Source organism: Marmota flaviventris, chromosome 6 (genome assembly GCF_047511675.1).
Source record: "Marmota flaviventris isolate mMarFla1 chromosome 6, mMarFla1.hap1, whole genome shotgun sequence".
Classification (NCBI taxonomy): domain Eukaryota; kingdom Metazoa; phylum Chordata; class Mammalia; order Rodentia; family Sciuridae; genus Marmota; species Marmota flaviventris.
Genome location: NC_092503.1, coordinates 57,551,758 through 57,576,667, shown reverse-complemented (window position 1 = coordinate 57,576,667; position 24,910 = coordinate 57,551,758). Strand labels below are relative to the sequence as shown.

General features: G+C 38.3%; 1 protein-coding gene across 1 annotated transcript in view; it reads right to left on the bottom strand.

Moving 5' to 3' along the window:
- The window catches only part of Prep (prolyl endopeptidase), a 112,981-nt gene that overhangs the window by 58,096 nt on the left and 29,975 nt on the right, over nucleotides 1–24,910 (bottom strand). Inside the window, exons 6-7 of the mRNA XM_027928270.3 lie at nucleotides 20,890–21,011; nucleotides 4,530–4,635 (exon numbers count right to left, since the gene is read on the bottom strand). Of these exons, the coding sequence (XP_027784071.2) occupies nucleotides 4,530–4,635; nucleotides 20,890–21,011 (228 nt within the window). The remainder of the gene's footprint in view (nucleotides 1–4,529; nucleotides 4,636–20,889; nucleotides 21,012–24,910) is intronic.

Sequence of the window (24,910 nt, the reverse complement as noted above, 5' to 3'; positions counted from 1 at the left end):
CACAAATTCAATGCTAGTAAAGCAATAATTTAAAAGAGATGACAAGCCCCACACTGTACCTGGAACCTGGCAGCTATTACTGGAGAAGGCTCTTGATTAACCCATTAGTGTCCAGCAGAACAGCTTCAAATCCACCTCTCCCATTATCCACTCCCAATTTTGCTTTCTTATCCTCAAGACATGACCTACTTTCCCAAATGCCTCAGTGAACTTATAACACTGTCAGTTTAGTGACCTTGGGAAAAAGTGAAACCAGGATAGTATCATAAAATGTGTTGACTCTTACTTTCCAGGTGGTTTTCCATGAGCTCACTGGGATGGTCTTTTTTCTATCAACCTGGCCAGGCTGATGTCTCCAGTTAATCAAACAGTAACCTAAGTGTTGTTGTGAAGGCATTCTGTAGATGTGATTAAAATCCACAATCAGTTGATTTTAAGCAAGGGAAATTATCCCTCTGGACCTGCCAATCAGTGAAAAAGCCTCAAGACAGATCTGAGGCTTCCCTAGAGAAGAGGAAATTCCACCTCTGGACAATAGTACCAGACTGTCCGTCCTTCTGAAGGCTGGCCCTACAGATCTCAGAATTGCCTAACTGTTCTCCACAATCACATAAGCCAATTCCTTATAATAAATCTCTTAATATACACCAACTACTGGTTCTGCTTCTCTGATACATTCACTCATAAAGCACCTCAGAATAACTTTAGTAAAAAATGTGTCGGTCCTATGTGACTCCAAGAGATAGAGTCCCAAGAAAATTTGTGTTTACACACAGTTATAGCAGATAGATTTATTTCATATCATGACATAATAATCTTAAAGTTTCTCTGGAAGACTTAAGAAAAAAAGAGAACAATTTGGAAAACAATTATACTAACATTTATCAGTGGTAGCCCTGTGTCAGTCTCTTCATTTAAGCTGCACAAAAGCCTCCCTAAAATGGATGGCATTAGAGCAGATTATGCTAAGTGAAGCTAGCCAATCCCTAAAAAACAAATGCCAAATGTCTTCTTTGATATAAGGAGAGTAACTAAGAACAGAGTAGGGTCGAAGAGCATGAAAAGAAGATTAACATTAAACAGGGATGAGAGGTGGGAGGGAAAGGGAGAGAGAAGGGAAAATGCATGGAAATGGAAGGAGACCCTCAGAGTTATACAAAAGTACATACAAGAGGAAGTGAGGGGAAGGGGAAAAATAATACAAGGGGGACAAACGAATGTCAGTAGAGGGGGCAGAGAGAGAAGAGGGGAGGGGAGGGGAGGGGAGGGGGGATAGTAGAGGATAGGAAAGGCAGCAGAATACAACAGACACTAGTATGGCAATATGTAAATCAATGGATGTGTAACTGATGTGATTATGCAATCTGTATATGGGGTAAAAATGGGAGCTCATAACCCACTTGAATCAAATTGTGAAATATGATATATCAAGTACTATGTAATGTTTTGAACAGCCAACAATAAAAAATTAAAAAATAAAAAAAAAAAAAAAAAAGAAAAATGAAAAAAAAAAAAAATAAAAGCATGCCAGTTGTTCCTTGAAAAAAAAAAAAAAAGCCTCCCTAGGAAGCAAAGAAGTCAACTGTCAGTAATTCAAGAAAGACCATGCTGGAAGACAGGCTAGGATCTGGCTTACTCTGTAAATAGGCTCTGACAATCTGAATGCATCTAAGCTGTGATATTATGATATACATCATATATCTAAAATCTATATATAGATATATTATATGTAAAATATGTATATGTGAATATGTGCATGTATGTGCGTGCATGTGTATGAGAGAGAGAAAAAGAAAGATTTATTTTGTCCATGGTTTTTGGCTCGTAACTCCCATAGCCCTTGTAATCTCTAAATGACTAGAACAGTAAAGTTAAATTATTGGGCCTTTTGTCCCTGGTTTCTGAAGCAGCATCAGAGTGATAAAGGTCAAAATCTTTTGTTATAATGTTGGGGCATTTAGGTCTCAGAAACCAGTCTGTGTATGTCTCTGTCTGTCTCTTTCTTTCTCTCTCTCTCTCTCTCACCTTCTCCTACCCTCCTTTCCCCTGTTCCCTTTTCTCTCCAAGGCAGGTCACAGGGATGAGATTTTCTTTTCACCAAGGTGGACCATAATAAAAACTAAAAATACATTCTTATCTTCCCCTACTTTCCTGCCTTTGTGCTAGCCACAAAGAAATTCTCTGACAGTTAACCACAGGCGCCCTGTTTCAGTCCTGCTCAAACCCTCAAGGAAGGAATGTTGCACAAAGAGGCCAAGAAGAATCTGAACAGACAGGCCTCGCTGTGTTTCCCCACTGGTATCATTACATCACACCCCTTTTACCCAATCACATTTGTGCATGGTTGTCCATGCGTCAACCATGCTTATGCAAGCCCCCAAAGGGCTTCGAGACAGCTGAACAGGTGGAGGCTTGCAGAAAGGTGAACAAAAACGGGCCAGGAGGTTAACACAGTCCAACTCCATGTCCCAGAAGTTCCCACACTGGGACCCTTTCAGATCTCACTCTCTATATTTCTTCACCTGGCTGCTTGTCTCCTTTAAAATAAACTAGCAAATTTAAGTATAGTGTTTTTCTCCATTCTGTGAGCTACTCTTGCAAATTAACTGAACACAATAAGTGGGAACCCCAACTGGTAGCCACTAAGTCAGAAATCCAGAGCCTGGACTTGTGACTGGGTCCTAAGTGGGGGTAAACTCATGGGACTGACTGTTCAACCTGCAGGATCTGATGCTATCTCTGGGAAGATGGGGTCACAACTGAATTGAATTGAAGGACACCCAGCAGGTAACCACTGCAGATGGAATGCTTGCTTGTTGGTGGGGAGAAATCCACCCCCTACATTTTGAGGTCACAGAAGTGATCTTTGTTGTGAGCACACAGTAAGAGACATAATTTGTTCTTTCTTTTTGTGTCTTCACATAGCCACTTAGGGTTTCTCAGATGCTTCTCCTTTGTGTTCTCATATTCCTTCATGGCTACACTGTCTAGAATCTTGTTTTTGAGGGCCTAGTATACCTCCACACCATGTTCCTTTTGGAATCCCAATCTCTTGTCTATTGCATTCTCTTCTCTAATTCCTAGCATTTTCTGATAAAATGAGAGAGGGGTGAAAAAAGGGAAAGATAAGGACATTGGGAAGGAAATAAAAAAAGTTTCTTTGAGTTTAGGCAGTATTCACCTGTTTCATTCAAAGTATACTGCTAGCTATTTTTAAAGTGCATGAAGCAATAATAGTTTAATATACAAGTACATGCATGGAATTTTGTCCCTATTTGAAGCAAGTTAAGCAATTTGTATTTTTTAATTTGTTACCTTGCATCTTTTAATAACATAAGCCTACTTAATAATTTAAAGACATAATGCAGTTATAAATAGAAAATGAAAACAGTGCTCTCTTGAGGAAGAACACTATAATTGGAATTTTTAATAAACTGGAGAAAGGTTAGGTCCTTTCTACCATCTCAGAATCACACAGGAACTATGTGCAGAACAGCAACACTACTTCATTCACATTCAATCCTAAGAGGTTTGCTCAGTTCTATGTAGACATAGTGGTGAGGAATGTCAGAGAATGTGAACACTGACATGGTTGTTATAGTTTTCTTGAGACCAAAATGGGTGTACCTATTTTTATTTTTAACTGAAGACAATAACACAGCTTTATCAAATGGAGATATATATTTAGCACCAGAAAAAAAAGGTTGCTAACTTCATCCAGCTTTTTGTGTGAATGGTGCTCTGTAGTATCTAAGAATGCCAGCATGTGGATCGGCTCAGAAGTTTAAAAATGACAGGATGCCCAATCAGGTTTAGATATTAAAGAGGTTAAATAAATTATTACAGAAATGCACTCAATATTGTACATTTTGAAAATCTGCATTAAGCATCTCTACAATATATTTATTTTTCATTAACCAGAACATGGTATAATTAGTTCAGTGCCCTTATCCAGATGTCAGCCTGTCTGACAGAGATTCAGGGTCTATCTGAGGCATAGTAAATTATGCTATTGCAAAGCTTTCACACTTGATGACAGTGTTGGTATGATAGATGTTGGAAGATAACATTAAAAATGAACCATCTTCAGAATGGCTGGTTCTATGCTTCCCATTCCAACAAATAAGTCTTCAGGAAGCAAAATCAGGCTGTTACTGTGCATGTAGCTCCATACTGAGGAGCTGTCTGTTAATCTGGCAAATCTTTCTTTTCTAATAACCCCTCACCTGTGACGGTTTGCACCATTACATCTAGATAGTTATAAGACTTTACAAACCAATGGGCAGCTTCTCCCTAACACTTTCCATCTGGATATTTTCACACTCAAGTGCACAAAACATGGTTAACCTCACTCTACAAAGAAAATGCTTCGTCCCATTTTTCTTCATTTTACAAGAATAAAATCATATGAACTGAGATGATATGGTAGAATGGAAGAAGATTTCTTAGAAAATCAATTAGAAAATCAAAATAATTGCTTTTTCATGGAGCTTCCTGGAATAATTATCTGTGTCTGAAAAATAACATACCAGTGATGCCATTGGATTCCTGCTGCAGGTCACAGTACCAGAGTCGGTTCACTGGATCACATCCCTCCCTTATTGATAACAAGACATAGCGCCCGTCATCAGATAACTACAAAGGAGACAAAAACAGTGCAGAGGCCTGATCAGAACAGACTTTTTGTGAGAAGATTGTTAAGTGTTAAATAAAAAAATAAGGTTAACTTCAAATGCAATGTCTTTACCCCAAACTTAAGATCTAATTAAAAAAAAAAATCTTAATAAGAAAAAAACAGTACATCAATTTCAATTTATTTCTCTCTTAAAGAAAACATACTGAGTTACTTAAGTAAAAAATATCAATAGGTGCAACTGAATGTTATGACTCCCATGTGATTTTTTTTTTTTTATTTCAATTCTTCATCTATTCTTTAACTGAAAATATGTGCAATCTGTCTTTGGAACATTGGCATTCTTGACTTTTAAGTTTGTTTATAGGTTACATATTTTAAAAGTCATTGTCCTAAATGAGTAAGAATGAGAGAAGTGGGTGTAGATACAAGAAGTCCACTGGTCACATGGGCAAGTTTCCACTGAATAACTTGTTATGCACATCTTTTGTCACCTCTACCACAAGATCTGAGATGAAAGGTCTGTGCTTCTGAGGATTTCCCTTTTGAGTGTGAAATCAGCAGAATCTTGGGTAGTGAAAAAATCTTGATTAAAAATCCATTGCAACAAACAATATGTTATTGAGTTGTCAAAGTGTACAAAAGTGGTATCAAACTATAAAAAAAATCCTTTTGCAACTAAATTTTTTTCATTAAACTTTTACAATTAGTCCATGTTGGTATATGTAATTCTAATTCATTCTTGCTAACTCCTGCACACTATTAAACCCTGATTCCTCTTCCAGCCATAATATATTTATATTGCTTCCATTTTTGTACTATTACAAACAATTCTTCAGAAAAAATTTTAAGCTTTATCTGTGATCTAAAGTGCATCCCAGGACATAGAAACAGAAGTAACATTGCTCAGAGTAGGATATACACATATTCAAATATTATTAGATGTTGCCAAATTATTCTCCAAAGTGGTTGTACCAATTTATGGTGTTACATGGCAGTAGTTTAAAACTATACACTACTATATACTATACTATACAGACTTTATACTACTATGTATAAGACTATTCCACACCCTTATTATGATGTTATTTTGTTAGACATTATTCAAGATGTTTCTGTGATGATGTTTTTAAGATGAGATTATATTTAAATGAGTGAGCTTGGAGTAAAGCACCTTTTACTCCAAAGTGTGGGTGGGCCTCATTCAATCAAGTGAAGGATTTACAAGAACTAATCCTTCCCTGAGAAAGAGGGGAGGAAAATCAGCCAGCAGACTGCTTTTAGACTCAATTGAAACCCTTCCCTAAGTCTCCATCCTGTAGATTTAGGACTTGTCATACTTCCAATCATAGAAATGGATTTCTTAAAATCTTGTCTACAAACACACTCGCACACATACCCTGTTGGTTCTTCTTCTCTGGAGAACCTTAATACAATACCAAGTGTTATTCATCTTTCATTCAATAGATATTTATTAGGCATCTATTATGTGCAAGACATGCTTCTAGATATTAAAGATACAACAGGGAACAACTGTGAAAAAAATGCTACATCTAATAAAGGAGAAAAACATATAAATATGGAAATAGCAATGTGTTACTCAGCTTTTTGTTGCTGTAACAAGTAACTAGAAGGAAAGGTTTATGTCAGCTCTTGGCTTCAGAGGTTTCTGTCTACAGTTAGCTGGCTTCAAAGCAGAAACATCATGGCAGAAGGGTATGGTAGAGGAAAGTCACTAAGCTCACAGCACAAGGAAGCTAAGAGAGGGTGTGGGAAAGCGTCAGGGACAAGGTATAGTCCTTATGGACATACCCGATAGTGACCTACTTCCTCTAGCCATGTCCCACCTACTTACAGCTTCCCCTATCCCCCACCCCAACATCCATTCCAATTGCTAATCCATCAAATGGATTAACGTATTGATGAATTTAGACCTCTCATGTTCCAACCATTTCCTAAAAGCTACACCTCTGGACATTGCTACTTTAGAGACCAGGCCATTAACAAACGAGCTTTTGGGTGACATTCCTCCAGATCCAACCCATACTATGCAGTGATAAATGCCATGGAGAACACTAACAGGTTTTAGTAAGGAGGATAAGATGTGTGGGGAAGGACTGCAGTGTTAAATACAGCAGTCAAGGCACGCCCATTAAGAAGGTATCTTTCCACTGTTTTCTGACATGTACTGTTTCAGATGAGAAATCATGTCATTTCTTATTTTTGTTTCCCGTATGTAATGTGTTTCCTATTCTCACTGCTTTTAACATTTTCTCGTTATCTTTGGTTTTCTGCAAATTGATTATAATGAACTTTGCTTAACAGCCTGTTTGTGATTTGTTGGGCTCCTTAGATCTGTGGGTTTGAACAGTTCATCAAATTTGTAACAGTTTTGGCCATGTATTTCTGATGTACATTCTTTTGTCCCCTCATCCCTACCTGGTATTGTCCTACAGGTCAATGAGCTGGTATCTTATTTGTTTTAGTTTTTCTCTTTGTGATTTTAGTTTCAAGTGTCCTGTTTTCAAATTTACTGATGTTTTCTTTTATAGTATCTAACTACTATTAAACTTATGCAGAAATTCTTTCATTTCAGAATTTATTATCTCTAGACAAATGCGACTCATATTTGTTTTTTCTATTTCTTTGCTTTATATTAAAATTTTCTAAAAATTTATAGCTTTCAGGTTGTGTTCTTAGCTTGAGTTATGAAATATCATTCAATTAAAATTATTTTTATAATAACTTTTTTAAAGTCCCTGTATGTTAATTCTGTCATTTTTGGATCTATTTCTACTAACTAATTTTTCTCATGGTTATTAGTCATATTTTTCTACTTCCTTATACATAGAGTTGGATTCTGGACATTTTGAATGTTGTCTGAATATTTTTCTTTCTAATATGATTTAAAACATTTGAGACAATTAGTTTCTTAATACATCAGCTGGATCCATTCAAGGTTTGCTTTCAAGCTTTGCCGAGTAAGGTGTATAAACCTACTGCTAAGATATGGCCTCCCTAGGGTCTCTGTTGAAAATGCTGTGTGTTCACAGATCTTTCCACTCTGATCAGAATGTGAACATCTCCCAGCCTTGTCAGACCTTTGGTAGTTGTCAGTTTATAGCTCTCAAGTTGGGTTCTTAGCTTGAGTTATGGAATCTCATTGAACGCATGTATCACTTCATAGCCAAACACACAAAGGGATTTAAAGGCCAATTTTGAGACTCTTAATGGATAGTTCCGGCCTTTGGCACTCTGCTCTGAAAATTCCAGTGGCTTCAGTCTATTTGGATCCTAATTCAGTGAGACTGTAATCTCAGAGTTCCTCATCCTTGTGCTAGGGTCCAAAAAAATATTCTCAGGCAGAAAGCTGCGGCAATTACAGGACTCTCCTCTCATGGGTCAGGTCTGGGTGACAAATGACCAATATCTGAAAACAGTTGCTTGTTTACTTCATACAGTTTTCTAGCTATAAATGGCAGGAGGGCTAGTCAGTACCAGTTACCCCATGGTGGTTGTCATTGTGGACATTTTGAATGTTGTCTGAATAATTCATTTCATAAAAATCTACCATTTATGTCAATAAAATATTAACAAAAACAAAATCCTAGGAACTAACCAGACTGTCTCTTGCAATTTAATTTTTAAAATACAATCTAAGAATCTGTATTTTTAATTCATTAACTATTTTGCTGATATAATGACTTCCATACTCTTAATTTTGAGTATCCCATTCAACATGCTTTTCTCCTTTTTACTTTATCAGTGTGACTTTCTCTCATTTTATTTTTGGTGCTGGGGATTGAACTCAGTTGTATTTCTAAGCATACACTCAACCACTGAGCTACCCCTTTCCCTGTATCAGTATAAATTTCTTTATGAATGTTTTTCCTTCTTTGATTGGTTTATAAGTTATACATTCTGTTTTTCCTTAAGCTTTAATTTTATATGCTTTAACTTTAGCTTAAAGAAAAATAGAATGTAAAAGTGTTAGCTTTATAAATAGCTAATAAGCTATGTTCAGAATTTTAATCCTACCTTTTTAGGCCATCCAGTATTAAGAATATCATCAGCAATCTCTCAATTATAATTTTATTAAACAAAATCGAAAGCAGCCTCATTAACAATACTTCAAGCTTTTGTTCTCTTGTCCTTTAAATAAAGACAGAATCTGTAGAGCTTAGTGCTTAAAGTCATGCTACATCAATTGTAAATGATGGCTAATTCAGCTGCATCGATTCAGTCAAGAAAAAGACAGAACAGTAAAAATCACTGCAAGTACCACACCAAATCTTCCATGGCAGCTGTCTCCAGCACATCTAATGAGCTCTTCTCAGCATTTCTGGCTGGACTCAATAGTTGTAGCAGTTTATATTTAATCTAAGGCAGGAAGTTCCAAAGCACACTGCTGTTAGAATGCTAACTAACTCAGTCTTCTTCCCTATAATTCTCTTCATTACAATTCAGAGATATTCTATAGGCACTAAAATTTGCTAAACTGGAAACACCTTACAGTGCTCAAGGTCTCATATCGCAAAATCATTTCCAAGTCATTTGCTCCAAAATATACAGATTAGAAATACACTTTTTCCCACTAAAATTTAATCAATTGTAACACTTTCCTAATGACAGCCTCACAAGACTATTTCAAGGTCATTTAAAAGATGATTTTTGGGAATATTTGGGAGAAGGTAAAAATCTTGTTGAGGAAGACTTTTGAATATGAACAGAATAAAGTTATTTTCCTGAATCATAAAGGAAAAACAAAACAGCAGGAAAATCAAGGGCCCATTGGGCCTTCAAATTCCACTTTGCAAAATGTTATTTTTGAAAGCAATATGACAGCAACTAGAATAACTGTTCTCTGGAAGCTATTAATCTGATTTACGAACACTGACGTTTTGCAATTAACATTAGCTTGACCAATTACAAAATATATAATATTAATGCTTTTCACACTTTTCTTCTGCTTTATGTTTGTATCATTTTAAGCCAATTTTTAAAATCACTTCATTTCATAAAAATCTACCATTTATGTAAATAAAACATTAACAAAAACAAAATCCTAGGAACTAACAAAAATGAAAAATTGACATTTGCTGTTATTAAATTGATAACTTGCATTTCTAATATTACCAACAGGGAGGAAAGCTAAAACTCTTTACCATTCTTATTATTGTCAATTTTTAATATACACATTAGTTTGACAGTTTAATTCTATGAAGTCATTTGGATTATATTTTGAGTATTGACCAATATTTAGAAAATGTTAATGAAGGAAGAAAGTACTACTATCTATATTGATAAAAGTATTTGTACAAAGGACAAAAAATCTAGTTCTACAAAGAATGTGGTATTCTACAGATAGGTAAATACCATTGGTAATTCACTGGTACTTAGTTTTTTCACTCTCCATAACCAGACAAACATCTGAAGGAGAGAGGAAAAGAACAAGGACAAAGGCCACCCTCTTTACTCCTGCCGTAGTGACTGTCTGAAGGCCTATTTTCCCCAGTTTAGGGAGAGCCCTCTCCCTAGGCTTAGGAAATACCTCATTTTTCCCTCTTTCCTTGGCTCCTCTTCCCTGGCAGATTTCCCTGAAACTTAACTTCTGATCGGAGCAGCATTTGGGTCTGAGTGAAAGGGGAAAGCCCCTTATCAGCTCACTTTGGCTAACGCTACTTGGATATATCACTAGTAATTGTAAAATGGATCCTCTGGGTGGTCCAGCCCAGTTCATCAAAGGTGACTACCAGACAGAGGTTCAAGGACAAAAACCTCCTGATAACAAAGTATATTCCTTTGTGCAGAGTGAAGGGACATGGCCACTGTCACCAAAGGCAGCTGGTTTAAATAGGAAAATCTAGGTCCCAGCCAACTTTCCATCTCTTCTGTGACACCAAACACAACCAGCCACTATTCAGGGGAGTCAGGGCCGAGACTGTTTATTCAATCAGCATTTACTGAGGTCCACCTGGTGTCTTCTGCTGACCTAGGCTGGAATACACAGATCAATAGGACAGGGATTTCACGAGCTCAGGATAAGGTAGAAGACAGACAAAGAATGATCCATATTGTTGGACGTTAATAGCAAGAAGCATAAAGTATGACGGAGTGTTGGAAAAGAGCATATAACAGGGAGGGGGTTGGGAAGAAGAGCGAGATCTGGGAAGGCTACTGGTAAGGATGGTCCTTTACTGCCTCCTGAAGGAGAGAGAGAATTCTCCTAAAAGAAGTTGCTTGAGATTTTCCATTCTTACCACTGCTATGCTAGTATAGAAATCCAGTACAGAGAGCTGTCTAATATACATTTGAGCTATACACACTCATTCTCAGGTGTATATCTCTGTGACAGTCATCAGCATACATACTAGCTGCAGGGTAAGCCACCCTCTCGGACTGACACGTTCATCCCTTGCTGGGTGCTGGAGCAGACAGCTCTCAGCTGAGAATCTGTAGAGGATTCCTCCTCACGTTGAAGCGCATGACCTCCCCCTAGAACATTACATTCTTTGGGGTTCATCAAACATACAAGGAATGGTTAATTCAGGAGACCCAGATGACTGTCCTCCCTGGGGTCACAGAAGGCTGAAGGGTTAACCTAGATTAGCTCCCTGAAAAACTGGCAAGGCCTCACTAATGAGTGTGTTGCAGCTCACCTTCTCCCTCTGGGCCTTCACTCCCTACCAAGGCAGAGACTTTGAAAGTACTCGCACTAAACTTACAGTTCACAACCTTTGACCTCTGCATCTGCCTCCCAGGAAACCTGACCTGTAACAGTATGCCAGATATCAACGACATCCGGTAAATACTCAGTGTGTGGAACAGCAAAGCCATGGCCACTGTAGTTCCACTCAGTCGTCTGGGCAGGCCCAAGCAGAACAAGTCTCCCTGCCTGAGTGCTGAATCAGGATTCCACAGATGGAGAACCAAGATACTGATTTTTACTGCTAATAAGGTAGACATAAAAGAATGTGGCTTAGGGCTATGAATCAGCTGAGCTGTGAACTCCAATCCCTCATGTCTAGCTGTGGAAAAACTCATCAAAAAATACTGCTCTGCAGGGAGGTCAGAGGAATGGGAAAGAAGCATTCCCTCCACCCTCTGTGGCTTCTCCCCTTGGCATATTTCATACTAACCTGAGAAACCTTCAGAAGTGTTGGCTTCTGTTTTTGAAGAGGCCCCCCAATGGTTACTGGCAGACTTATGTACATTTACCAAAAAACAGGGCACTGCATTTTACACTTTTATAAAAGAAGCCACATTAATTCATTAACTTTTAATTGTGCAAACTGTAGTATTAGGCTACACTGAGACAGTGATATTTACCAAGAAAATCTTTGATAAATAATATTAGAGTATGCATTTTCTATTTTATTCTGTTAGGTTCACACACGCTGGTCTAACACACACACTATTCAGGCAACTTAGCATAACCAGAAATATAACTCCTCCAAAACCCATAAAGTGAAAACCCACAGAATTTAGAGAAAATAAACAGCAGCCAGGAGAATCTAGTTCCAAATAAATGGTCTTACAGTTAATGTCTTCAGTTAATGGCTCATGTAAGTGTGATTTATTTGGATCAGCCCTGGTCAAACTACTCCATTTTTACAGGAGTTTGTCAGATCTACCTCAGGTCATTTGATTGACATGTGTGAATCTACAGGAAAAAAAAGTGTGGAACAGATATTACTATATCAATAATAGAAATTTCCCTGAAAAAATGGGATCTTTATTTTTTAAAAATAAACCTGTTATTATTTTGATTACCAGCAAAATAAAACTTTAAAAGCTGATGAACGCTCAGTCAGTACTATTTCATGATACAATAGCTGGGTTTTTCCAATGATCCAAGTGAGCGAGGCTTCCTTCCTGCTAAGGGAGATCCAGAGAAAAGTGTTTAACATTTTCCTCTCTAATCGCTTAACTATCTATAAAATTAGATGCCCTTCAAGACGACAGGAAACAAACTAATATTTATGTATACAAAGAAATGTAGCCTTTTATCAAACATATTATTTTCAAAGAAAATCTCAAAAAACTATTTTATGCTGGAGCTGCTCAACTCAAGTCATGTGGTCTTGGGTTAATAACTAAATCTTCATGGACATGAAATTTCTTTGATATGTATAATTTTTCCACTTAGAAGATGAAGAAAGTTTTTCTATGATTTGAATCTACATGCACTTCTTCAGGCTGAGGAAAGTGTCTTCTTTTCTATGTTACAATAAAAGAATTAATTGCGTATTCATAAGGTATACTAAAAAGTGGTGACACTTGAAATTGTCCCGGATACTAACAAAAGAAGTGAAAGTGAATTTTAATAGCTTTGAGAGTTCATCATGTTCCTCTCAGAGCAGAAAACTTCATCAAATTTGTTTTACTGACTCCTTTGGATTCCTTTCACAATAGTTGTGAATCATAACAACATTCCTTTAATATTAATTATGTTTCCAACACTTAATTTTTGGGAAAACTTTTAAATGTCAAACTAACCACCTACAATGATGGCTTTTCATAAACAGGATTCATTTATGGATTTATAATAAAAAAGAGTGTCAGTAAGAGAAGCACAGCAGAATCCACAGGCACATGAGAGTATGCGTTAAACTAACATTTCTAACATTAGATCGCATTAGCCAGCTTTCCCAGTACAGTATGGCACTGCAGCAATGGGGAAAAAAGAAATCAATCCAAGCAACACATGAGGTGCTGCTTTACACGCAACAAAGAGAGGAGGAAATTCTATGAAAAGAAAACCCATTCAAATTAAAATAAATAATGTAAATCTTGACACCATCTAGCCACTTTCTACTCTCTCTGGTGGTTTCTCTGGCAGAGAAGCATAGTTATTTAATAATCTTCTGTTTTCTTTTTTCTCTTACTGAGCAATAACATAGGTCAGGTGAGAAAAGTGATTAATCACTAAATCCAACATTACTACATGTTGAGCATCTCCAAAAATCTGAAATCCAAAATGTTCTAATATTTGAAACTTTTTGAGCACTGATATGTCACCACAATAGGAAAATTCCACACCTGACCCCATGTAACAGTTCATAGTCAAAAATGCAGGTGCATGAACAATGTTGTATAAAATTACCATCAGAGCTGGGTGCGATGGTGCATGCTTGTGATCCTAGCGGCTCAGCAGGCTGAGACAGGAGGATCCTGAGTTCAAAGCCAGCCTCAGCAACAGCAAGGCGCTAAGCAAATCAGTGAGACCCTGTCTCTAAATAAAATACAAAATAGGGCTGGGGATGTGGTTCAGTGCCCCTGAGTTCAATCCCTGGTATCAAAAAACAAAAACAAAAGCAAACAAAAAATTACCATCAGGTTATGTATGTAAATTGTATATAAAACATAAATGAATTTTTGCTTAGACTTGGATTCTATCTTCAAGGTGTCTTATTAGGTATATGCAAATATTACAAAATCAGGAAAAATCAGAAATCCAAAACCTCTTCTGGTCCCAAGTATTCTGGATAAGGAATATTCAACCTATACTATAAAAACATCTCTCCTGTCAAGAGCTGTTTTATGCCTAGAGAGCAGCATTATCCTTCCTGCTTTAGCCCCATGTAGGTCTGCAGTTTGGCATCCGGCTTTTCTGCCTCCCGACCAGGCTGTAGAGATTATCCCATGTTCTAATCAGCATGGTGGACGTTACCACAGAAGGCAGTGCTAAGGACAGGAAGACAGTGGTGGACACTAGACAAGGGATTACTAGGTACTGGGGGAAATAAATGCATGAACTGTGCCAACTAGGAAGAAGACTGCTGAACCATTTCAGCTCCAAGTCAAAAATACTCAAGAAGTGAGGGGCAGAGAAGGATGTCCTTAGGAACATCCCTGGCCTTTCCTGTGGATGTCCTGTAAGGTGAGATCTTGATGGTACTCATGAGCATGACCTTGAACAGGGAGAGAAAGGCGGTGAACATTACCAAGGGCCAGCTGTGAGTCAAGCATCAGGCGATGCACTTTCCATGTTAATGTGTGTGTAATATGTGTATTATACACATATAATTATGCATATGGTTTTTTTTAATTACTAAAGATGACAAGTGAACATATTAAATTGGTTCATGGTGATATATGACAAGTATTAAGATTTAGGATTACATTTGTTAAAACAAAAAACAACAACAAAAAAAAATACTTTTTCACAAATTAGGTACAGTAGAAGCAGGTTCTCCATGTAGGCTAGATCATCACACAGAGGCTTGGCGTTTTCTCCTTCCTCCTTTCTAAAGCGACTTCATGCACTTCCACAATCTTCATTCTACAGCACCCTCTGCTGGGAACAGCGGCTCAATATGTTTGATATCTTTAGAACGCCTCACCATCAAACACCAAATGCTCACAATGGACCAAAATAGAGATTTTTAAATTTTATCCAACAGAATCTTCTAAAACATGACCACATCTATCCCTCCACAATCCTGCACTTCAACTAAAGCCTCATGGTCTATATCAAATAACTGACATTTCTGTCCATCAGAGCCAATGCCTGCTGTTTTGTGCTACACCCTGGGGGCACAAGGGAGCTTTAGTTCCTGAGCACAGTAGTCCAGCATGTTCAGGAAAGGCTGACGGCAGGAGGTGACCCAAGGTCCTCACAAGCAGGTGAGGCAGGCAGTGGTAAACGCAGCCTCTCCTTGCAGGATGAAGTGACCCACAGATGGGGCTTCCCTTGTGACAAGAGGCACCTGGAAAGAGCTGGCCTTAAGTTATCTTAAAAGATCCCTGCTAAAAAAGAACAGAGGGGGAGCAGCAGGGAGGTGTGAATCTCAAGGGAATACTGCCAGGAGCAGAAGCCTTGGGGAGGATGGGGTGGTGCAAACGGTCAGCCAGACAGTGCATGACCCAGACAGGGGAACAACAGCAGAGAGACTCCCAGAACTGAGGACATCTCACTAAAAGAGTACCACTGGGGTAGCTGGCATGTGGGCACACACATGACAGTAAGCAGCCAAGATAGACCCACAAACTATTGCAGATGAGCAAAGATCCCATCCCTTTCTCTATTTCCTCCCCTATGTGCCTTCTGGAGAAACTAAAATAGGATACTTGGGCTTGGGAAAGGGAAGCAGCATGCAAACCGGAGAGTGATATTTTGTTTTGAATCGCAATGGCACTTTGATAATTCTATCACTCAAAAGGGACCAGGCTGGGCGAGGTGTCACGTGTCTGTAATCCCATCAGCTTGGGAGGCTGAGGCAGGAGGATCATTGAGTTCAAAGCCAGCCTCAGCAATGGGCACTAAGTAACTCAGTGAGACCCCGTCTCTAAATAAAATACAAAGTAGGAATGGGGATGTGGCTCAGTGGTTGAGTGCCCCTGAGTTCAATCTCAGTACCCACCTCTCCACCCCCCCCCGCCCCCCCCCCCCCCAAAGTATCCGGAAGCTCTGGATTCTCCCAGAAGGAAGAAAATCTTTTGGTGTGGGGGTAGATGTGCCCCCAAAGGCAGCATGTTGGAAAGCAACAATCGTTTCTGACAGAAAATCACTGAATTCTCCCTGCCCAAGGCAAGAAAGACCTGTCCTCTAAGGAAGGCAGAGAAGGCATCTGTGAGGGCAGGAAAATGAGTCATCACGGCACCCGCATGGAGATATGAAGGGAAGTTCTCAGTGAACTCAGATTGCGGCTGTCAGCCAGCCAGAAAGACTGACACACGTGCAGCTCCTGCCCTCTCCACAGCATCCCTCCACCCAAACCCACAAACCCAGCTCTGCACGCTCCACTTCTCACACCCAGCAGCTATGTTCTCAGCCAGAAGCCCGCTTCAGGAATCTATGAGAAACTGTGACAAATCCTCCTTCCACACACTTTCAGAGCTGAAAAAGCCCTGGAGGAAACCAAGAAAAGAGACATGGACAGATGAAGGGACTCTCCTGAGGCCACACAGGTGGCACTAGAATAAAAACTGCCTGGTTTGTTTCAGTACCTCTCTAGCACTGTAACTGTGGCTCTTTGGTTCCATGGCAAATACTTTAGAAATAAAAGCAACAACTGCAGCACATGCCTTTGGGAGTGGTTATTATAAAGAAGACTACCACATTGCCCTAAGATCTGACGGATATGTTAGTGGGCTTTGTGTTGCTACGACCAAATACATGACAAGAACAACTTAGAGGAGGAAAAGTTTGTTTGGGGCTAACATGTTCAGATGTCTCAGTCCACAGATGGCTGATTCCATTGCTCTGGCCCAAGGTGAGGGAGCACATTAAGGACAAAAGCCCAGCAGAGGAAAGTTGCTTGTCTCATGGTGGGATCCAGAAGCAGAGCAGGGGAAGAGGGGGTTGCAGGAGGATGAACCCTTCCAAGGCAGGCCTTCAGTGACCCACCTCCTCCAGCCACACTTGACCTACCCACATTTGCCACCCAGTTAGTCCCTTCAAACTAGAATGGACTGATGAGGTCACAGCTCTCACAGTCCAAACACTTTACCTCTGAACATTCCTGCATTAACACAGGAGCTTTTGGAGGACACCTCATATCCAAACCATAACAGCAGGTCACTAAATAAAGGCCAGGTTTGACTTCTAATGTGTATTCCAGCCATGGGTGCTTCTGGCCCACATGGTTCTATAACACACCAGCTGCTTGGACTCTCCTGATTTTAGCACAATACTTTGAAAGGCACAAGAAACATCCACTTTAGTACCTTTTTCATAATATGGATTTTTCTGGGTAAAAGATTTGCAACTGAACCATCAATTTAGGGTGGGCCTGAGACTTCTGAAGCCTTTATCCCTACAGAGCTATAGAACTCATGTTTTAATGACAGAGTGCTCCTCTATGTGACAAGATACTTCACTTTGATCAGAATGATCATACATGGCTAGACCAGGAAGCTTCAGTCACCTAGAATGCCAGATATGCCTCACCTGGAAACTGGTAGACTGACGTGGTCATAGCAAGACCCCCCAAATAGTTGGAATATGGCTTAAGGGGAGTCTACCCATACCCAATTATTAAGTGTTTTAGTCAGGGTTTTTATCACTGTGACTAAATACCCAACAAGAACAAAGTAGAGAAGGATGAGTTTATTTTGGCTCCTGGTTTCCATAGCCAACCTCAAAACTCTGAGTCTGAAGTGAGGTGGAACATCATGGCAGAAGGGCATGGTGGAGGAAGGAGCTCAGCACATGGCAACAAGGGAGCGGAAAGAGCTCTGCTCATTAAGGACAAAATAAATGCCTCCAGGAACCTACTTCCTCTAGCTACATCCTACCTGCCTATAGTTACTATCCAGTTAATCCATCTCAGCATAATCCACTGATTAGGTTAAAGCTCTCATAATTTAATCATTTCCCTGTGAACATTCTTGTATTGTCTCACACATGAGCTTTAGGGGGCACCTCATATTGAGCTCATTAGTTTTCTTATAGACTTCTTCCACATAATTCACTAATTAGGGCCTTGATCCAAGTTAAAATTCCTTGGACTCAGTCTGTATGAAAATTTATTTATTTCATTTATTACTTCTACACAGAACAGATGCATCCTTCACTTACTAGTACTCTTTAAATAATCATTACTATTTTTGTGTGACCTCTTTGCTTCTGTCCAGCGAGGCAAGGTGCATGGTGGTTAAAGATACAGACACTTTGGAATCTAATATATCCAGCAATGAACTTGCAAGGTAATGCCTTAGTTTGTATTTTATCTTGTCTATGCGTGGAACAATCACTTCCTTCCCAATGTTGTGATCGAAATTATATCAGACACGTTACATTGTGTATACATCTATTAAATGAACAGCAGAAGGATCATCTGAATTATTTAAATCTGCTTTTCTTTTTATCATCTGGCTAACAGAATTGAATATTTGTACCTTAAATGCCTATATGACACGTCTCCTATTTGTAAGCACTAGCTGCCCAAAGTAGCCTTGCAATAAGACTAGGGAAGCAACCCAAGTGTCCCAGGATGAAGGGAAAAACAACACATGGTATACCATGGAATACTATTCAGCCAAAGAAAAGGGGGAAGGAAATTCTGACATGTGCTACACATGCATGAACCTTGAGGACATGATGCTAAGTGAAGTAAGCCAGTTATAAAAGGATATGGAAGTGTCTAGAATAGTCCAACGCAAAGAGACAGAAGGTAGAACGGTGGCTGATAGGTAGTCGGGGGTGAAGGAAAGGGGAGTAATTTTTGTATGATGGGTACAGAGAATATTTTGTTGACAGATGATGGTGATGACCACATAGCAGTGAGAATGTTTCTAATGCCACTACATTGGACACTTTGAAATGATACATTTTAGTTATGTATTTTTACTATAATTGAAAAAAAAGTCATGTAAAAGTAGCTGCTTCCATCAAGTGCTAGTAAGATGACTCAAGTAGCTAGAGGGGTATATGGTATGCTGTATTTGCTTTCTTTTAGATTTATGTGCTATAATATATTGATATTCTGGCACTTATTTTCAATACTCACATTACTCTATCAACCAAAGTTCTGCTGCAATGAAATTATTAGCTTTGAAGCTTAAAAATTTTACTTGAGTTTGATTTTATTTTTATCTCTTTGATTTTATGAAGAATCCAGAGGCAATAAAATTTGATTATTAAAATGAGCTATTTTAAGTTTTCCTCATTAACACCACTCTCAAAAAAGGTAAAAATACAGGACTTCATATTTTAATTTTTTTAGTGGCACACTTATCTCCCTAATTGCATTTTCACTCAAAGGTAAAAATGTGTATTACTTTTATAAATAAACATCTATGATCTGCATTAAGCAGAAAGCTTAAGTCCTTAAATTGAGGAGAAGCTGGAGGAAGGACAAAACTTAGTAGAAACAATCTACTAGATCCTCGATATCAGGAAAGCCACTAAAAGCAAATAGGTATGAACAGTGACATCAGTGTCTACAGCCAGGAAAGTTGGTGAGGAGACAGATGGAAGAAAAAGCACACACAAAAAAGAAGTGCATTTGAAGAAAATAAAATATAAGTCCTACAAATTCATTTTTAACATATTCCAGTAAAATCTGGAAAACCCTTTCTTGAAGATCCAGATGGTAAATATTTTCCTCCCTGTGGATCACAGGCCTTCTGTGGCAAATTCCCAAGTCCGATGAGTGTGGGTGGATGGGCTCCAATAAAACTTTCTTTACAAAAACAGACACCAGGCCAAATCTGGCCTGAGGGCAATAGTTTACTGACCCTTGGTCTAGAAAAAACAAAATAAATAAAGAAAAGGACAACTGGATATGTAGTGTATTAACACACATGGGTAGAATATCACCAATTCTCATTCTGCCTCTCAATGAATCAAAACCATTTAAACCCCAGAAATAAAAAGGTTAAATGTCTCTTTCCTAGCAAAGTTCTAATTGTCTTTCAGAGAAAAGGTAAGTGCATCCATGAGCTAAAAAGTTTATATTGGATCACTCATTCCTACTAAGAATGAGAAAATAAGTCCCCCCACCCATATTAAGACACTTGGAAATTTTCTCTTTAACAACAAATATTTCTTAGTACCCAGACATAAACTAGCAAGAGCTAGATTCTTCCTCTTAGCACCCCAAGTTTCTTCATGGCTGACTCTCAAGATTACAGGATACAACCTGGGACAGTAAGTTCAGGACACATCACTTCATTGGAGGTTGGTTACTGGCAAGACTCCTAAGGAATGCATGAACATTTACAGATGGGAAAGTGTCTACAAGATGCTAATTCTAATGTATAAACAAAATGCATGGAAAGAGCACAGTTGTGTAAAAAAGGAAGACACCTCTCTGTCTCACACATGCACATTCTCACTTGTGTGTGTGTAAAGAAAAATTTTAGGTTACTTTGCTCACCCTGAATAGAATTCTGAGTTTTGAACTGCTCATGTTTTACTTTACATTATTGTCTTTTATATTTGTGTGTGTACTACTTTTAGTATTCAGATTTTTACACTGAGATTGCTGTTAAAAGGTTTATCACCTTTGTCATTAAGAATCAAATTGAATATCAATATTTTTTTAAAAGAATATTGACTCAGGGCTGGACTTATGGCTCAGTGGTAGAGCACTTGCCTAGCACGTGCGAGGCCCTGGGTTCAATCCTCGGTACCACATATAAATAGATAAAATAAAGGTCCATTGACAATTAAAAAAATACTAAAAAATAAAAAAAGAATATTGACTCAAAGGACTTTTACTACCCATAAAGATCACTGCATAACAAGAATATACCACCCATGACACATGATTTTTGAAAGTAAAAATTTCATAGCTGTACACTACCTCAGCTCCTCCCATCCACTTAGGCTCCTCAGGAAACTCGGCACACAATATGTCTTCTGACTGATCAGTCCCCAGGACATGGTAGCAGAGCTTCTGGTGGAGATTGGTGGATGTCTCTGTGCCTGAGGAGTTAAAAATGTATACTGAAGTGCAGTTGGCAATTTTAAGAAAATCAGTTCCACCTATGTTATATAATGCTAGAAACATTTAAAATGTTAACTGTCTGGTTGCAGGATTGATGAACAAAAATCAACTGCTTTCAGACACTAGCAATGAACTAGAAGAGTTTGAAATTACAAACACAATACTACTTACATTAGTACCTAATCAAATGAAAGAAAGAAAGGTATATATCTAACAAAATATGTACAAGATCTGTATGAGGAACACTGCAAAACTTGATGAAAATAAAAGAGTAAATGGAGAAAGAGCCCAAGACTCAATAATGTCAAGATGTCATTATTCCTTCCAACTTGACATATAGATTCACTATGATCCCAACCAAAATCTCAGCAAGGTGTTTTGTGGATTTGGACAAACTCATTTTAAAGTTGATATGAACAGCAAAAAAGACTCAGAATAGCCAACACATTATTAAAGGTAAAGAACAAAGTTGGAGGACTGATACAAATTGACTTCAAGACATGCTATTTAAAGCTACAGTCATCAAGACAATGTGATATCAGTAGAAAGAATAAATACACAGATCAATGGAACACAAATGAACTCCAGAAAAAGACCCACACAAAGGAACTAAGAAAATACAATGGAGCGAACAATCATTTCAACAAAGGCAGCTGAAATGGTGGGGCATCACATGTTGAGAGAGGGAGGTGTAGGAGAGGAAAAGAAAGAATCTAAACAGAGACTTTACACCTTTCACAAAAAATTAAATCACAGACATAAATGTAAAACACACTACACTACTACAATAAAACTCCCAAAAGAAAATAGGAGAAAATCTACATGAACATGGATTTGGTGATAACTTTTTAGATACAACAAAAGCATAATCCATGAGATAAATAATTGATAAACTAGAATTCATTAAAATTGAAAAGTTATGCTTGGCAAAGGATATTATCAAAAGAATGAAAAGACAAGTCACAGTCTGGGAAAAATGTTTGAAACACCTATCTGATATAGAACTATTGTTCAAAATACAGAAAGAACTAATACTCAAAAATAAGAAAATAAACAACCTGATCAAATACTGGGACAAAGACCTTAATAGACACTTCACCAAAGAAGATATACAGATGGCAAAGAAGCATATGAAAATATGCTCCACACAGTACATGATCAGGGAGATGCAAATTATATCAAAAGAACTATTACACACCTATGAGAACAGCCAAAATCCAGGACGTGGATAACACCAAATAGCGGTGAAGATATAAAGCCACAGGAACTCTCATTCTTGGCTGGTGGAATGCAAAATGGTGCAGCCACTCTTTGGAAGAGTTTGAGAGGTTTCTTATAGAAGTACACGTACACTTACCACATGATGCAGCAACGGTGCTCCTTAATATTTAACCAAAGGAACAAATTGTATGTCTACACAAAAACTTATCCACAATTTTTACAGCAATTTTATGCATAACTGTCAAAACCTGGAATCAACTAAACTATCCTTGTGTAGGTAAATGAATACACTGTGGTACATGTAGAATAGGTGGACCAATAATTTAAAATATTTTTAAAATATTTTTTTAGTTGTAGGTAGAAACAATATCTTTATTTATTTATTTTTATGTGGTACTGAGGATCAAACCCACAGCCTCATGCATGCTAGGCAAGCACTCTACCACTGAGCCACGATTCCAGTCCCCAGAATCTTTTTATGGTAGTGAAAATACTCTGTATGATACTATAATGCTAAATACATGGCATTATGTCCAAACCCACAGAACACACAATAAGAGCACACCCTAATGTAAGCTAATGTATCATTATCACCATTTAGGTGATAATGCTGTGTCAATATAGATTCATCATTTATAACAAATGTACCACACTAATGGAGAATGCTAATAATGGGAAAGGCTATGCGTGTATATGGACAGGCAGTAGGTACAGGGGAAATCTGTTTCTTCCTCTAATTTTGCTATGAATTCAAGTTTATTAAAAAATAAATATCTAGTTGCACATCCACCTAAAAGTAGTGTTGCTGATTTTAGAGATAGTTATAAGACTGAACTTTAGTTTTTCATTTTGAAAACAACAAGTTATCAGAGCAATGAAAGAAAAAAGATATAATATAAAAAATATTTATGGCACTTTGGAGATATTCATAGTTTTCCAGGAACCCTGTTAAGAAGCACAACATGAATTGCTTAGCTTAATTCACAAGGCCCCATTATAGTCTCAGAGGCTACACAGACCCTCTCAATAAGAGGGCAGAAAAATTACAGCTGGGAGATGATGTTGGCTTTCTTAAGTCAATCACATTTACTAATTATTATTATTTTTGCCACTTAAGGCTGAAGAGAAATAACAACTTTCATGCTTCTCAGAAGTTAACTTAATAACACTGTACTTTAATAAAACTCAGCCAATTGTGCTTTTCTTATTTTTTGTCTCCCAGAGCTTGGAAATAACCAACACTGTCTAACTCTGGAGCACTCTTAACATAGGCAGCTAATTCAGTACAGGGCACAGATGTCTTTCTTTAGCCAACATTCTTGAACAAAAAGCCTACTCTTAGCTCTTCTTGTAGTTCATTGGTGAGTTAAGGAAAAGGTCTTACAGTAGTAGTCTCATCAAAAGGCAGCAAAAGCTAAAAGTGGCCAAAGGAGAAGAAAAGCATTGTAACCTTATTCTCAATTCAACTGGATTGAGAAAAAAAGAAATCAAGCATATCTAAAGATGACAAAGATACAGCAAGTCACGATAAGGGAGTCACATATAGAAGAAAGCCCCAGAGCAGCATACTCTGTCCTGTCTTCCCAAGTTCTCCAGCAAGTCATTGAGCCCCTGTACCCAACCTCCTAAACTTTAATAGATTGTACAAATCAGCTGTATGACCATGAAGATAAGAAGAGACTGCAACATACCATGTGGAAATGTGGGTAGCATAACGTAGATGATGCTGATGGCTTATACCAGTAAGACCCAGGGATGTGTCCTGTCTGGGGAGATTAAGAGTGAAGGGGAAAGGGGCTGGGTTGTATCTCAGTGGTACAGTGCTAGCCTTACATGTTCAAGACACTGAGTTGGATCCTCAGCACCTTATAAAAATAAACAAATAAAATAAAGGTATTGTGAAGGGGAAAGAAGGAATACAATAGGATCTTTGTGCAACCAAAGAAAACAATAAAAGTATGACCAGGAAGGAGGAAAGAGGAAACCAAAATACAATCAACAGGTGACTATAACTGCTGACCAGAGAGATGAGATTACTGCAGCATCGGGTTTTACAATTAACTGAGCGTCATCCAATAGAGTGGTGGTGTTAAAACATCCATCTTCTCCAGTAATCCCTGGCAGACATAACACAACTAAGAAGGACCCATATTAGGGGCATGATGGCCCCAATTTCTGAACCTATTTCCTCACCCTTTGAAAAGGGATGGCCTTATGACACTCTGGCTAACAGAATGCAGAGAAATTAGAGTGACAAGTCTAGGCATCAAAAGGCTTGTGCCTTCCAGCTCTCCCTCTTGGAATCCACTCCTGAGTCACCAAGTGAACAAGCCTGGGCCAGTCTATTAGCAGATGAGACCACACAGATCCAAGCTGAGATAGCCCAGTAGTCCTAGGCCAGACCCCAGACATGTGAGAGCCAAGCCAAGATCAGACAACCGACTTGCAGCTGGCCACACACATGGCAGCTCTCAACTAAGCCCAGAACTGCCTGGTCAACCCAGGGATCAGAAGGAAAAAAAAAAAAAAAGGCTATTATTCTAAACTAAGAATAAGTTTTGATGTGGTCTGTTACATAGCAAAGCCAACTGACACAATGCCCTTTGAGAAAACCTGGCTTTAGCCTAAATAACCTCTAGGTAGAGTTTAGCTTCTT